At 38.9% G+C, this 16,932-nt stretch overlaps 1 protein-coding gene across 1 annotated transcript; it reads left to right on the top strand.

Moving 5' to 3' along the window:
- The first annotated feature begins 6,609 nt into the window (after window positions 1-6,609).
- zdhhc13 (zinc finger DHHC-type palmitoyltransferase 13) lies at window positions 6,610-15,984 on the top strand. The gene is made up of 17 exons (XM_063882508.1): window positions 6,610-6,696; window positions 8,065-8,270; window positions 9,659-9,781; window positions 9,875-9,952; window positions 10,595-10,739; window positions 10,875-10,939; window positions 11,364-11,526; window positions 11,891-12,016; window positions 12,098-12,231; window positions 12,356-12,458; window positions 12,633-12,755; window positions 12,848-12,910; window positions 13,005-13,098; window positions 13,597-13,680; window positions 13,774-13,931; window positions 14,446-14,543; window positions 15,407-15,984. The coding sequence occupies exons 1-17, from the start codon at window positions 6,673-6,675 to the stop codon at window positions 15,543-15,545; spliced, it is 1,926 nt and encodes a 641-aa protein (XP_063738578.1). The 5' UTR covers window positions 6,610-6,672; the 3' UTR covers window positions 15,546-15,984.
- The last annotated feature ends 948 nt before the right edge of the window (window positions 15,985-16,932 follow it).

Raw genomic sequence — 16,932 nt, 5'->3', positions numbered from 1 at the left:
ATCACCAAGTAACCTTTTGCATGAGTGCACTCAATCTGCCACTCACCAGAGAGCCACTGCAGACATGGGGTAGACAGGGGGCATTAGGTGGGATTATCACCCCCGCTGCCCTTTGTTGTTTTGATGTCCGTCCCTCGCCAACTCCCCCACTCCTCTCTCCTCTCCGGCAACCCCTCCCTCCCCTCTGTCCGGCCCTGGCACTGCTACAGAGGGGCTGTCCACTGGCAGGCATGATGGGGAGAGGAGAGCCATTATCGCCCATTGATTTTCATTACTAAATCGGAAATGGAACAACAGAAGTGAAATTTTGATACCAGGAGGCAGAGAAGAGTTTTTTTAAGATATTTTTTTTAGATTTGATGACTCAGAGATTGGCTTGGTTCCTAAAAAGTCAGTAGTTTGATTGCTTTCGACGACAAACATTATAACTATCAACAATATTGTACAAATTGAAAGTATGTGCATATGTCTTTTTGTTCAATCTATCGATCTACCTTAAGGAAAATCAGTCCTATCACTTTAGTTTTGGCACTAATTGACTGCCAAACTATGCAGGAGTCATCTCAGGAGTTGCAATCAACACTCTATTAACTTACTTTCAAAATCACAGCAGAAATCACTGGTCCGAAATTAAAATCTGTTGTTATTTGGCAGGAAGCTGAATGGCCGGCTACATTTTCAGAAAATGTCAGATTTTTGTAACGGTTCAAAATGGTCTCATTAGTGGAGCAAAAAGTTTGTAAGTTCTGGATAAGTTCACAAATATTTTGTGTTTTCTTTTGTTTGTATTACCTCCAGATTTTTCACAGATGGCTTAAATATCACCAAATATCTTTTTGGAAAGCACATTTACTTTTTGGAAAGCTGCAAATTACAGTCGTTGGTGAAGAAAACAGTCCCTGCACCGGGTCTATTTAGCAGCTGCTGTGATTATATCAGATGAGCTCCATCAGCAGATGGGAGTTTGCTCCTTCCAAGATGAACATGTTTCGGAAATTTCTACAATTCCATAACAAGTCATCAAACTTCATATGCCAATACCAAATGATGGAAATTTAACTTGGTGATTTGTCTTGTTTCATTTCTTTCAGAAGTCAAGAATGACTTTTAGCCTTAGTTAAAAACATCTTTAAAGTATTTTACATCAGTCAGTTTTCAAATTTAGGATCAAGAGCCTATTAAACTGGATATCTTCATGCACTTTTCTTTTCATTTATTGGATCATATTAACCCCTGTCTATATGCTGGTTATGTATTGGATTTAAGTACCCCATCCTTTGTTTAAATGCGGCATGCAGTCTCTACTGAACGCCACTCCCTGTCCCACCCTATCTCATCGCACTATGGTATAATGTAGCTGCTTGACTCCGTCCCTGAACTCAGAGAGCGAAACAGCAAAACAAAGCTCTCACATACCTTGAACTCTGACCGACACATTGAATGTCTTTCACCCGGTGTCACACTTAAGTGTCTACATTTTCTGCCTCCATTCATCGACTGTAGCCTTGTAAATATTCCAGCGCGAGCGGACATAACTGCCCATATTCGCACTGATTTACTTGTGCGTATGGTTGTAACTGTCTTTTGAAACAGACTCATCTCAAACGCTCCCTCCAGCTCTCTATCAGAAGGACCATTCATGGTGCTGTAGAGGTCAAGCAGGGTTTAAGATTGTGACCCTTGCTCTTATAGTCGGTGTTGTTCAGGGCCGACCTTTGACCCTGAATTCCAGTGGTCCCTCTCGGGTTCAAATGCAGACTGTGACCGAGACATTGAACTCCTGGAGGGGGGAGTGACAGCGGGAGAGAGGAACACACTACACTAACTACTGCTTCTGGTTATAACATATTACTCTGATTATTTGTGGACATTAAGGCATGTATGTCAGAATTCTGTATTAGAGATGTGATAAATATTTTGTATGTCAGCGATTTTCTGCCAGAAAATAGAGATTTGTGCAGTATGAACTTACTTCCTCTGTAAAACCAGTGTTTCTCTCAGTGGCTGACATTTAAAGTATCCCCACCCCCCCTCCTTCAAAATGGCAAGACACTAATCATCAGTCTATTCTGTTCAATCCCAGGAGTTAGTCAGTCATGAAATTATGTGATCTATTTTATTCGATGAACCAATTTATTTTTTGTCTTACCTTCCTTCATTTCTCTTCCTTTTGTTGACAACCAAAAGCGTCCTTTTAGCACCAATTGTAAAGTGGATTATACTTTTGAGAGTCAAGGTTTTAAGCTTCTTAAATCTTTCACCAACTCATGCTTTTAAATAACAAAAGAACTATAGCCCACAAATAACACTTGTTCCTCCTTTGTTCCATGAAGCAACCAGCAGTCCAACAGACAGAGATGCAATGCTGAGTCCCGCCGGTCACCACACACTTTATTACAATAATTAACTTCCATCGTTCGGGGTCTTCTCCCTTTCATATCTGTAAGGATCTCTGGAGAGTCTAAGCAAAGCTCTGCGTTAACACACAGCAGGTTGCTCAGCATATTAATGGTTTATTTATTCTCATTACGATAAAACTGTTGTGTTCGGGATGAGATGTGTTCTTATGTAAAGCTGATCCTCCTTCCAAAGGGAAACAACACCAAGGTTTTTCTTCTTAAACCGACATTAATCAGCCTTTTTATATTAAAAGTGAATCAAATCAATGTGTGTTATATGGAAGGTGTCACTCGGGACAAACTCACTGTAAATTATCTCCCCACCCACTCACATTTCAGTAATTTTATTACACTTTCATTTCCAGCAGCAGTACTAGGCAGCTGTTTTCAAATTAAAAAGTGAAACTCTGATTAACCCACTGTTCGTCATCTGTCTGTCGTTTAATAAAAGGTTAGCCATAACAGCTTGAATGTGTTTTCATCTAAAAAAAAAAAAATCTGTTTTCTAACTCAAGTGTGAAAAAGTGGTACAATCCTTGACTTGAAGCTTATGGTTTTTGCTTGTTTAACTTGTGTATAGTTTTGTGAATGTATCTATACATTTTGTGGAATTTATAATTGTTAAGGTGATCAGTATGGGTTTGTAGAATTAATATTGTTTTGCTTAGCAAGGCCCCAATATCAATATCTGCAGCTTTTAGATAATAACATTTAAAAAACACAGTTAAGTCATATATGTGTTGATCTTCCCCTAACTACAGGAAGCCTGTTAATGCGAACATATCAAAGGTATCTTAAAATGAAACTCTAAAATGTGAGTGGTAGAAACGCTTAGTTTTGTTCATTAATTATCTAAAATGTTTTTAAAAAGCTTAATCACAGCTTACCAAAAACAGTACAAATAACCCAAATTGGAGGTATAAAAGCAATATTGCATTCCACAAAGGCTTTAGTGGGACCAAAGTCAGCTCAAACAGCTCCCCTCTGCACTATCAGCTGTGAAACACACATCCTCGACATGTTTTCGTTGGACAGCCCTGCTTCCTGAATCAGTCTGTTTTCAATGACCCCAGTGTCTGCTAGCTGAAGAGTATGCCCTCGATAAGGGTCGTATATTTATTGATGTGCAAATATGCAATCCATTTTTCCTTTCATAAAAATACTGTTTTCATTTTGCTTCTACTCTCAAGTCTCGCATGCAAACGGTAGCCTAGTAATCTTGACCCTTAGTCCTCTTCGCTGTTATGACTTCCTCCTGACAGCTCAATTACTTCTGCTTGGCACATGCACTCAATATACTCTCTGGTCTCTAAGCTGCACGTGTTTTATGTGTTTTAGTTGAAATTAAATCAAACCAAATTAACTTTCTTGACCTTAAAATACCTTCAAAAGGAATCACGTTTGGAAAAAAAACTTTGAATAATCAGAGTGGCACCATCAAAAGGAAGTGTCAAGATGTATTCCTTTTAAAAGGAAACAATTCAATTAACACTTGGAAGATGAACCATTTAATTTGTGGCATTGTAGTGTACTGTAATTAAAAAATTTAGTACTTGTTTTATCAAGAAAAAAGTCTCAGAAGACTTTATGGAAATGGAGAAAAGATACATTTGAATTGATTAAGCGTCATGTTGCTCAGACAAACAGCATATTAAAAGAAGTGTGTGTGTGTGTGTGTGTGTGTGTGTGTGTGTGTGTGTGTGTGTGTGTGTGTGTGTGTGTGTGTGTGTGTGTGTGTGTGTGTGTGTGTGTGTGTGTGTGTGTACAACCAGCACAGGCCCTATGATATCACAAGTACAAATATTTATTTATTATATCGATTTTTGTACAAGTATCTCATATACACCCATAATAACACTAGGGATTAGTCACTTTTTCAAAGCTGTAGTTACATTTTTTGAGTGGATTGTGAAAAAAATATGTTAGAGGTTGCACATTACCTTCATGAATATATTAATTCAAATGTTTAAATTTAGTGTTCATTTAACCAGGGTAGAATACATCTCTCTTGGATATGTTTTCACTGTGTTTTTCCATGTTATACTTCAAAACTTACCACTGTTTTAGTAGGTTTATGTTTAACCCTCAGGTAGATGTGAGTTTTAGAAACAATAACATATTTTGAGGGCAGTTAGAATCAGATTTGATGTTCACTGGGATAAATATGTCGAGCTAGTCCCAAAATGTGTGTGCAATGACACCACAACATAAACTGATATCATAGAGGTTCTTCTGGTCGCATTGCACAATGGCGCCATCTCCTGCTTTTCACCAGAAGTACAACACCTGACTTAGTATATTTGGGAAGTAAGCTAGCTGTATGATACATTGTTTGTTTTTAAAATGGTATGTTGTTAACGTAATTTATATTAAAAAAAGGATAATGTTTTTTTTAGTCAAGGTGTTTCAATTATTGTAAAATAAGACATTATTGGGTCAAGGTTTAACTGTCAGTTCACTTGAAGCCCCGATTATCTCAGCCTGATAAAGGAATATCAGGTTTTAAAATGATTATACTGTTGATTTGATGACACAACTTTTAAATTGAGCATAGGATTCTTTCTCATCACTTCAAAAAGTGTCACAGAGAGTAGATTTTATAAATAAACACAAAGCAAAAGTCCCCTTGTCCCCACAAGATGAATGTGTATCAAGTACTCTGGAAGAGGCAGACTTGCTCTTTTCTCAATATTCAATACTGCAAATAAATATAGTTTTCAAATTTTTCATCCATCTTTGTGTTTCCTGCTCAGGTTAGCATGCCTGAAAAACGTATGGTCTCTTAATAATCCTCAAAGTAAAGACCTCAGCTGAATCTGCTCCATACAATCAAAACATTGTACAGCAGAATGTGTGAAATGGGTGTAGCCAATTGAGTTTGAACTATAATGTCTAAACACAGACAAACTGCAACGGATTTTGACTTATGATACCAAAGACATTTAATTAAAGAAAGCCATTTAACAGACTAGTTTGTTTTCCAACTTGCCTCTTATTCATTTTTAATAACCATAAAATACTTATATTTCTTATCTGAATATGCATGTAGTGTTTCTTTGAACCAAAGCAAAACTTGATTTTCTGTGCCGTCCCATTAGGATAGTGAAGCATTGAATAATAAAAAAAACCACTGTTGAATAATGCAGACAGAGGCAGGAAAGGCCTGTAGGAACCAGTTAAACAGTATACCAACGAAAGTGGTTGTTTCCTTTTCCAGGAAGAAGGAAATGGTGAAGAAAAATGATCAAGTCAAATGATAAGAATGGTTTCCTGTTTAACGTCCTCGCTTTCAAAATAAGATGCAAACGTTTAAAAATCAGAACTTCAACATGTTATCTGAATTAAGATATTTAATTGAAAATGTGTTTAGGATTATGCACTGTCAAAGCACACTATCCATTGACAGGATGCCAGCTTTAAATTATGTCATCTTTACAATCCATTTTCAAGTCTACAATTACACAACTGTGGTGTCAGTTTTGTATGTTTAATTTTCCTGAATTATTTTTGTTTTATCAAATGATGACAGAAAGCAAAGTGAGGTGTGGGATTAACTGCACATAAAATGCGATGAAGAGAGAATGTAGGGGATTCATCAGCAAACATTTGCCTTGAGGCCCCCATAAAAGTTAAATATGGTTATGTCTGCAAAGGATAGAATAAGCCTTTATTGATCCCAAGATGGGGAACTATGTTGTTGCAGCAGCACAATGATGGAAATATGAAAATAAATAAATAAAGTAACAAATGTTTTAATAAGAATGGACATAAACATCAAAAACTATTCAAAAGCAATTAAATGCAAAAAATAATGCTAAACAGCAATCCCAAGTTCAAACACTTTCTGTCTCAATAGAGAAAGCAGCTTCATCGCCAAAATTACATCTGCAAGCAACATTGAGAGGGGTTCAGTCTTTAAAAAGCTGAGCACAGTCACTGTAGTTTTTTCTTTAAAACGTACAAACGCAGCAAAACCAATCAACGAACAACTATCTCTCCAATTAGGCTACATACTTATTTCACTGTTAAATGTGAAAACAAATATTGGAGTCATTACAAATGTCAATGCAATATGCAGGTATCTCCATGGCTTTTGAGTAAGCATCTTATTCTAAATGTTCTATAAAATTTCCTCCCTGCAGATGCACCATCATGTTTCCTTTCTTTAACTGTGTCACTGCGACTTTTACTTTGAAAATCAAAGAGCGGAAGTTTCACGTTGATCGCGTTCCGTCCAGCAGTAAGAACTTTCTCTTCGTTCCTTCATAACAACATGGACTGGAAAGAGGACGACAATGTGAGTCGGTTTATGTTTCTTTCGCTGCTTTTGATGCTTGTATTGTTACTGTTTCACCTGGTGGATAGCTACCTGACGTATTGTGTCCTAAACACATCACTAGTATCGGGTTGTTAGCATTTCCTAGCTGGCTTGTTGTATTTCTATCTGGTTGGTCAGTTTCTGTGAGGCGGCTAACCTGTCGTCAGTGATACTCATCCGCTCAGAGGAAGCTGCTGTCAGTCTGCTAGCTTCTGTGGGCGTAGTTAGCATGCTGCTAGTTACCTGGCGTTTAACTGCAGCTAGCTAGCTAATCTCTCCTACACTCCAAATATCACATTTAGATTGCTTTCTTCATGTAAAGGCAGCCACGTCGGGGCATGTGTGTTTAATTTCTCTGGATGTGAAGATGATGCATTGACAGCCAAGGCGTATATTAACCATGCATTTGCTTTAGTTACCTTTCTGTTCTTCTGCTATTGTTACGAAACAGTAGTCCTCTCTCACAGCTCAACGCCGGGCTGTTTCTGATTGTCGCTAGCTGCATATGTTCATCCAAATCCACATGTGTTTATACTCTTACAGCTAGACATAGGTTAGCTTGTGCCATATGTTGAGTTTTAACCAACTGTATATATCATCGCAGCAGCAGCAATCTGTCAAACCATGACATCAACATGCAGACAAAGATAGCTTCCAGCAGATCCATCCCGGAGTGATCAGCCTGGATTCACCACAATTAAACTTCTTACATCCATGGCAGTAACTGAAATCAAAATATTTTCTGATTGCTTTTCTATCAGACTTCTTTTAACAGAGCTTTATTCTATTTCACTATATCAACACATAATTATATTTAAAGTTATTTTGGGCATCAGTTTGTTTCCATACAAGAAAAATGTCTGTTTCACCCAGTTCAGCAATTTGAATGCCTCCTCAAATCTTGTTTCTTCAATGATTCGTCACTTTATTTAACATCTAATATTGAAGTATAGCACGCCTGGTCAGTTATATTTCACATTGCTTCTGGTCTCATACACTTAGATAATATAAATATAAAAAGGTGATAGATGCTGTGCCAGGACGCAAACAGTCATGCAAAATCTCATATGGTTTACTCATTTATTTCACCTCACAACATCCAAATGTGGCTGTTTGCTCTAATAAATAAAGGTTATTATTAATACCATGATCAGTTATTTTACACAGTGACACCTTAACAAATGCATCCTCCACATTTGAGTGGTTGGGTAACCAGTGAGGGGCCCCCAGGAGTCTGATTGTGTAACTCGCTAAATCAATAACGCTAATTGTTCCATGTCAGTTTAAGGTTGCCACGTGGACCACTCTGGACCTAATATGTGTGTTTTCTTTGTGTATGTGTTGCAGGGTCACGGCAACATGCATGACAGCTGTAACCACGGACATGCAGGTCATTCTCACAGTCATGGGCCCAGAGCGCCGCACCCCTTTATGACACCTTTTAACGGACAGTTCGCCAATAAAGGTGATCAGGCGATGGACATCAGTCAGCAGCCGAAGAGACGCTCGCACATGGACGACAGTGGCAGCTGGGACATAGTGAAGGCAACACAGTAAGTGGAGGGACATTACATCTCTGTCAACTGGACATTCATGCAGTGATGGAAAAAATCATGCAGTTTTTCTTTGAAATAAGTTTGGCTAAACCATGGTTTTATATCCTATTTTACCACTACATATTACTCAACTAGACCAAATGCCCATTTTTGCATCAACCACACACTATCTCTTTTTTGAAGCTTGCAGATGTCCCTGTCAAACCTTTTTCAGTAATGTCAGTATTCAGGGTCACATTTTTATTCGGCAATAGATACTAATTTGAACACTGTCACATTCCTTTGAATGGTTTACGACTGAAAATATGACAACCACAGAGGAAACAATGTCACATCTTGATTATTTGTGTTGGTGTTTTGATGTACAAATCTTGTGCAACTCTTCAACCAATCTCTAAATTTAAATCATACCATAAAGTAAAATTATGCAAACTTTTAACCAAAGATTTAAACCATATACCAGATTGGTGGAGGAAACAATAGGCTGTATATTTATTGTTCATTCTCATGTAACATTTTTTTAAAAAGTCAAATGTTTTTAAATGAGGCTTGTTTTCACATCTGTAAAACAGTAAGACAATTCAGTTTTTATGATCATGATATTAAAACCTATGGACATAGGGAAGAGAACACACCTTGTTTTTTTGTTGGGAATGTACGGCACGACACGTATTTGAACAATGTTTTTACACAGGGGTTTTGAGACAAAGCTTAAGGAATGCACAGAGGCATTCAGAGTTGCGTGTTTATTAGAAGTCAAATATGATGAGGGTTTTATCAGGTACATACAACTATAGTACAAATACAAGCTGCTCAAACCTGTCAGTGTTCTTTGGGCGAGATAAGCAACTCAGCAGTACTTGCAGGAAACTGAAATGCTGGCTGCTTTTTCTGACTGATCAGTGCATTGCGGTGCAGCAGAACAAAGGTCACACAGAAAATAATAATAATCTGCAGAGCCGCTCCTACATGTCTTTTCATCTCACTACAGTACATATATTGCTAACTACGGGCAAGGCAAGTTTATTTACATAGCATCTTTCAACACAAGGTAATTCAAAGTGCTGTGTATTAAATTAAATGAGAAATAGTGCAGCGGAAACCTATTATAAAATGGCATTTAACAGATAATAAAATAAACATAAATACTCAGGTACACAAATAAAAGTTTCAGTGCCGTGTTAAATATACATATTTCAATTAAAAGTAGTGGCAAAAAGAAAAGTCTTCAGCCTGGATTTAAAAGTTGTACGATGTTTAGGCCTCTGTATTTCGTCGATTTCTTTTTTGTTTTTGGAGCACCTTGAAACTAAAGCGTTCGACGGGGAGTTATTATTTCTGTTATTGCTGTGTTCAAAACATTTCTTTCTGTGTGATCCTCTCAGGTTTGGTATCCTTGAGCGCTGCAAGGAGCTGGTGGAAGCAGGATATGACGTCAGGCAGCCGGACAAAGAGAACGTCTCTCTGCTGCACTGGGCGGCCATCAACAACCGTGCAGAGCTGGTCAAGTAAGACCTGCAGATCACTACTCTGTCTAAGCAATTACAACCAGCCTTAAACTGGAAATGTTGTAATTTCCTCTTTTTTTGCTTCCCTGACAGGTATTATATTTCCAAAGGGTCAATAGTAGATCAGCTTGGAGGTGACCTGAACTCCTCTCCTCTTCACTGGGCCATAAGGTAATCTTTGCTCTTTTTTATTCCTATACAATTATTTTCCTTTTGATGCTTTAATTGGAGTCACATAGTGTTTATATAACAGTAAGCACAATCACCGTCTGTTCGACCAACACATTTATTTGTTCCCAGTATAATTACAAAAAGCACAAAAAAACGTTGCAAAAGACAAATGTGTTTTCTATTTTAAGAGAAAAGAAAACACAGCAGGCAGTATTCATTTATCATCTTTCATATTATTCTCCATGTTTTAAAGAGCTCAAGGCTGCCATTTTAAAACAGATCAGAACTAATATGAAGTTATTGTGAAAATATGTTGAGCCACATGTGAACATTGATGTAGAATAAAACAAAGAGGCCAACTTTGGTTTACTCTTTAAATTGAAAAAGCACATCTTTAACCATTTTTTTAAATCATCATACATTTTAAAAATACCTACATTTATTTATTTCCTCTGTATGTGCAAAGACATCTCTGGGCTGCTTTGCTTTGGTTTGCAGTTTTCCCCACATATCTATCAGAACCAAGGTACACATTCTGACAGAGGCATTTAGTTTCTGGGGAGTGCTTTCTGCATGTTGACTCATTTTGAAACCTAGTTAGGTTAGTGAGTCCTAAAGCTGCCTGTGTATGCCTCTGATCAGGCAGGGCCACCTCCCCATGGTGATCCAGCTGATGAGATACGGAGCCGACCCCGCCATCGCAGACGGGGAAGGTTACCGCGCTCTCCACCTCTCCATCCTCTTCCAGCACATGGCCATAGCAGCTTATCTCATGGCGAAGGGACAGGTCAGACTCCACACACACACTCCGGAACACCTTTATTTGTTTTAAGCTGTTTTAAGAATCATTTTTCCATCCTGGAGTTTGATGTTTCTTTTTCTTTCAATTTGTTTGTATGGTAATTCTCTCATTTGCCTCCAGGAAGTCGATGGGCCTGACTGCAACGGACAGACGCCGCTAATGTTAGCAGCACAGAAGATTATTGGGTGAGCCTTGGTTACTAAAACCCCATTAGTTTCAAGGAAAAAGTTATTACCTAAATATTATTGGATAGTGACACTGTGAATAAAGGTAATGGCAATGATAAATGTTAACGTTTTAACAGGAATAAGATTTTATCTGAGGATATTTCACATATTGTCAGCCCACATATTTTACATGCAATCACTGTTTACTAATAAACAGAGGTGAACACTTAGAGAATACAGTCTTTAACTTTTTCTAGGATGCATCTAAATTTAAGAAAAGCCTTCTCAAATTAGATGAGATGTGAAAAATGTTTTTTAAAAAGCCTTTGCATTTATCCAAAACAAACAGAATATAAGAAAAAGTCATTCAGATAGTTAAGTTAATTTAGTATCTAGAGAGGTTGATACAAAAAAATAAACAGCACATGTTCTTCTGTCCTAGGCCTGAACCAACAAATTTCTTAATAAAAAATAACGCCTCAGTGAATGCTGTAGACAAAGTGAACAGGAACACTCCGCTCCACTGCGCCGTGCTGGCAGGAAACGTGGACGCTGCCCACATCCTTCTGGAGGGTGGGGCCAGCGTGGAGGCGGAAAACCTCAACGTAAGTCTGCCATCACACTGTGAGAGAGATGGGTCAGACATGTCAGCGCTACATGTTACAACTGAGAAATAAAAGGTGTTGCTTTAACATTTTAGCATCACCGTGAATCTGTTCTGCACTTTGTTACGAGTGCCACATTTTGAACACATCACAAGGACTCTTAGTCTTCCATTGTAATACTTACTTGTATAATTATGTCACAAGCATTGGTTTTATTTTGCAGTTTTGACAAGAGAGGTTAAAGCCCCCCCCCCCCCCCCCCCCCCCCCCCCGCACATTCACTGAAAACCATACTGTCTTTCATTCTCAATTGAATGAAAGGTGAGGCATTTCTTCTAATGTGTTTTCAATGCTTCTACTTCAGGGTCACACCCCCATCGACTTGGCCCACCAGGTGCAAAGCCCGCTGCTCATCCACATGCTCAACCACGTCAAGCAGGAGAGGGTTCGCTCCAACTCGCGCTGCCTGCGGTTCGTCAACAGATACAGGGTAAACACACTAAAGACCCCCCCATACAACGCATCTTTGTAGGGAACTATCTTAAGCTCTAACACCTTCCTGTATTTCCAGGTCTTTCTACAGTTTTTGCTCTGCACAGTTGTTTTTGGGAGTGTGGGCGCCATCGTTGATATGAACTCTGAGTCATGGCTGCTCAAAGGGATCCTGCTGGCCTGCGTGGTGGGGGTGGTCAATTTGGCATCAAGGTAAGGACACTTTTCCACTGAGCTTCATGTAAAAGAAGAAAGGATTTATAAAACCTTTAAAATACAGTCTTTGCCTTCTGCTGGCTGTATGTCATTTATTAAGAAGTGTTTTTTGTCTGAACAGGAACTTCCCAAGTCCCGGTTTTCAGTCTCTCCTTCCTGCCACAGCTCTCATGGCTTCAGTGTTCTGGATGATCGTCACCTGGTGCCTCTGGTTCCTGCCAGATATCCTTTTTTGGAAGTAAATAACTAAACTAGTTATGAGACGGTTATCATGTGATGTTCCCTGCAAATAAGGGTGTGTTTTGTATTTCTGTTACCTCTACGGGATCAGCTGTTTGCTATTTTAATATTTTGATCGAGCCCATGAATGGAGAGTTTCTTAACCTTTGACCCCACATGGGCCCAGTGCCACGGTTCAGGCTTTGTTCACTGTGAATGCCACCGCTCTGCTCTACTTTTACCTGCGCACCTGCAGGACCGACCCAGGCTTCGTCAAGGCAACTGAAGAAGAGAAGAAAATGGTGAGAGGGAAATTATAAGTTTACTCCGAGTACAATTATCTGATACATTTTTTCTGACAAATTAGCTACATTTTGTTTGTTTGTGCCGTCAGAATGTGTTGGTGTTGGCTGAAGCCGGCTGCCTGGACCCAAGGATATTCTGCACGTCCTGTATGGTGAGGATCTGAACTGAACACAAAAACTTTTCACAACACTGGTCTATCAAAGCAGGCAGGGACCATCTATTGTGCTTCTTATCGTTTCTCACAGATTAAGAAACCGATGAGAGCGAACCACTGCTTCAACTGTGACGCCTGTGTGGCCAAGCAGGACCACCACTCCGTCTGGACCAACGGCTGCATCGGTACGGCTCATCGTAGCAAATAACAAGGGATTAGAGAAATCATTTAATTAATTAAATGATTAATTAGGTTTTTTTCATCTTCATCTTTAAGATGTGTTATTTTAGAAACAACCTGTTTTTTAAATTATATTTATGTGAAATTCAATAGTGCATGGCTTCCCACTGTAGGTAAATAAAAATGAAATAAATGTTAACGTAATAAAACAGTAATAGCGGGGGGAAAAAATTCTCTAACAGTGGAGGTGTTTCGTTTAGTGCCTGAAAAAGTTTCCTATGCATCAAAATTCACAACATGGTAAAACTGGTCCACTGGCATGCACTCTATGTGTGTCAGATTATTGTCATGTAGATAGTATAAGGATCTTAAAAAAGTCTGCTTATATTACAAATTTGTTCCCAAAGACAATCTTTGAAATAATAATAAAAACTCACTTTTCTGATTCATGTTTTGGCCACATTTGCTAGCAAAATTCAAATTATATATTTTGTGTCTTCCAGGTGCGAGGAACCACCACTACTTTGTCCTCTTCCTGTTCTCCCTCCTGCTGATGGGAGCCTGGGTGTTCTACGGTTGCCTCAAATGTGAGTACTTCTGCATTCGGTGTGATAACAGAATCTGACGCAGTCTGCACTGCCTCTTGATACACATGCTGTGCTGTGTGTGTGTTTTTCCAGACTGGGGGACTCACTGTGTGCTGCATTACGAGGAGCAGGGCCTGTGGGGGGTGGTCTCGGTGCTGGTCACCTGCTCTCCCTGGCTGCTCAGCGTCTTCCTGCTGGCCTTCTACCACACCTGCTGGTCCGGCATCATGCTGCTGCTGCAGCTCTACCAGGTGACCGCAAAGATTCAGTGTTTTAAAATCCAGACTCAAAACGAGGAGAGACCTCAGACCTAGTGTGTTTATAAAGGTTTGTGTGCATGTAAATGGTACAAAGGCTAAAATACCAAAGTTCTCTCCAGAGGGAGGTTCTCTCCCACACATCCCCTCCCCCCGCCCGAAGCACCTCCATTGCACTCCTTTGTTTAATTCCTAACTTAATGACATCACTATGTAACCCTCGCGCTTCTATTGGATAGCCCTACAACACATTGTACGTGATAGGCTAAGCGGCAGGACATCGCTAAACAATCCTTGACCAATCACAACAGAGCCGTTCATCTCACCAATCAGAGCAGACAATGTTTTTGAAATGATCACTTTACATCACTTTTTTTGTCTTTTCGTCCCTGAAATGTTCAAATAATCCATATAAAACAACTCAGAGTCTGATTGGGAATGTGTGATAAAAGCAGTGAGCATCTCGTCAGGAAACTCAGTGTGTGATGTTTTGTTTGTGTCGGAGCAGATTGCCTTCCTGGGACTGACCACAGCAGAGCTGTCGAGCCTGACGATGCACCAGAGGAAACAACGACAACCAGTCTCCCTCAAGCAGAATCCATACAAGTGAGTTCATATTACTGACAGCATTAGGTCATCACAATCCTTTGAAACTATTTTACTGAGCGCTGCTCTTTGATGCCAGTGATTTATTCAGAACCTATATTTGATGTCAGAGGACTAATGTCTTTAGTTTAGGGCTGAGTTTTATCATGATGCAGGGGGGGCTTTATATCTTTTAGCCAAGGTTTTATGTAGTAACGAATGTCTTCTTGCACATTACCCCTGATTAATTATTAAATCCACAGTGCCAAACAGGCTGTTCAGTCTCTATGGAAATACAAGCAGCAATACTAAGCGGCTTATCTGATAAAGTGGGACAATATGCCGCCTGAAATCAGTTACAGTGAGCCAAATAATAAGAAGATGGAATGATAGAGTTTAAATAAGCTTAGAGATTATTTGTTTAGGATTGAACTAATGGAGCTCTACTTTGGAAGTTCACTTGAGAAATTAAATCACTTTTTTTGTGAATGAATTGCAGTGATTTGTAAAATAAGAAGAAGGCTGAGATGTTATTTAAATTCTTTGGGAAAGTGGACATAATTGAAAGCTTGTGTGATTTCTGAGGAAAGAAAACGACTAAGTTAAGGGATGGCACATTCCTTTTAGTCCTGGTTTTATATAGATTAATCATCTTTTTATACTCTTTCAATATCATCAGTTATAAAATACTTTATCTCCCTAAAGATGCATTTAAGGTAGCTCATAACATTTCAAAAATATAATTTATACAACATACACATTTTAAATGTCAGTGCTAAATATGTACCGTGTGAACAGTATTGCCACCATGAAAACATTTCATATCAAAAACATCTTGCATTCATCAGTCACCCCTCACTGGTCACCCTCTCCTGTCTCTGCAGTTTGGGCGTGATAAGGAACCTGGTGTCGTTCTTCCATCTGCGCTGTTGTGGCCTCTTCAAGCCGGCCGTCATTGACTGGACGCAGCAGTTCCCGCCCGGCCGCGACCAGCATGGGTTCGGAAACACCGACTTGGTCTGACCCCCCCCCCCCCATTCCTGCCACTCTGCGCTCGAGTCAAGGGTCAAGACTCTCACAGCGGTTTTGGACCAAAAGCACAAAGTGTATTTATTTATTTTTTTAAAGGGTTGGCTCTGTCTGAAGAGAGAATGTTTGGAAAACATAAGGCATCGTGTAGATATCATTTGTTCAGTTTCTCCTTGTACAGACTGCTGCTGCCTTATACTTGACCAGTGTAAGAGAAATCACACAAATGTGTTCATTTTGATGAAGTTCAAAACCTTTAAAGGCCTAAACTGTTTTTATAAACACGTCAAGCTTATTTTGTATCATCTGATCTGATGGAAAAAAAGGATCTTTGTACATGTAAACAGATGGTTTTATGACTTTTGTAAGAGTTGCATGTGTTTAATAACGAATACCACTATTCAATAAAGCAATGTTGTGCCTGTCTTCTTAACTGACTCTCAAAGGCTTTATTGTCATATGCCTAGTAGCTACAGTGTAGATATGGCAATGAAAAAGTGAAATCCATGGCTCCTCCAACAATTCCACAGGAATATATATAGATTAGAATAGGAAAAAAAATAGTGCAAGAGAATGTACTCTGTGTGAAAAAGCTGTGTGGACTCTCAGGCCTTTACATGCGGGGTGGACAATATAATAAAAACACTGTAAATCAGTAAATATCACTCTGGTGAGGCTCATAAATGTCCAGTTTTTCGACTTTTTAACTAGAAATAACATTTTTGATGTTTTTAAAGCATGACATCAAGATCAACCGGCCTCACAGTCACAATTTTGGTAACACTTGAATGGGTGTTCATAAGACTGACATAACATTGTCATAACCATGACATGACACCTGTCATACACATGTCATAGCAGACATCCATATATGACGGTTTAATGTCGCACTAAGATATCAAGCTAAAAGTTTTTCATAAGTTTGACAGTTAGGTCTGCAAGATTTTGTTGTCTTGGTTTATGTCAAGTTGACATAACAAGGACATCTCAAACAATGTCACCTTTGCATCAAAAGTGACATATCTTACCGAATGACACTTAACGACAACTGTCATAAGTATTCATTAATGTTTCGGACAGGTGTCATGTCATGGTTATGACAATGTTATGTCAGTCTTATGAACACCCATTCAAGTAAAGTGTTACCCAATTTTGTCTTGAAAAGTCTGTTTATTAATATGCTTTAGTACAAATGAACAAATGTCTGTTTCATATGAAATGAGTCTGTTAGGATAACCACTAAAGGCACACTCTTTTACTCTGTATGTTTTCCTCGTGTTCTCATCACTGCTAATTTAATAGTGCGAGATACCGTATCTAATTTTAGTTTGACAAAGACATCTAATTCCGTTACGCTCTGCACGGCTGCTCACACATAATT

This window comes from Eleginops maclovinus, chromosome 4 (genome assembly GCF_036324505.1).
Source record: "Eleginops maclovinus isolate JMC-PN-2008 ecotype Puerto Natales chromosome 4, JC_Emac_rtc_rv5, whole genome shotgun sequence".
NCBI classification, from domain to species: Eukaryota; Metazoa; Chordata; class Actinopteri; order Perciformes; family Eleginopidae; genus Eleginops; species Eleginops maclovinus.
Note: the sequence above shows the minus strand (reverse complement) of the source record. Positions and strands in the feature narration are given on the sequence as shown.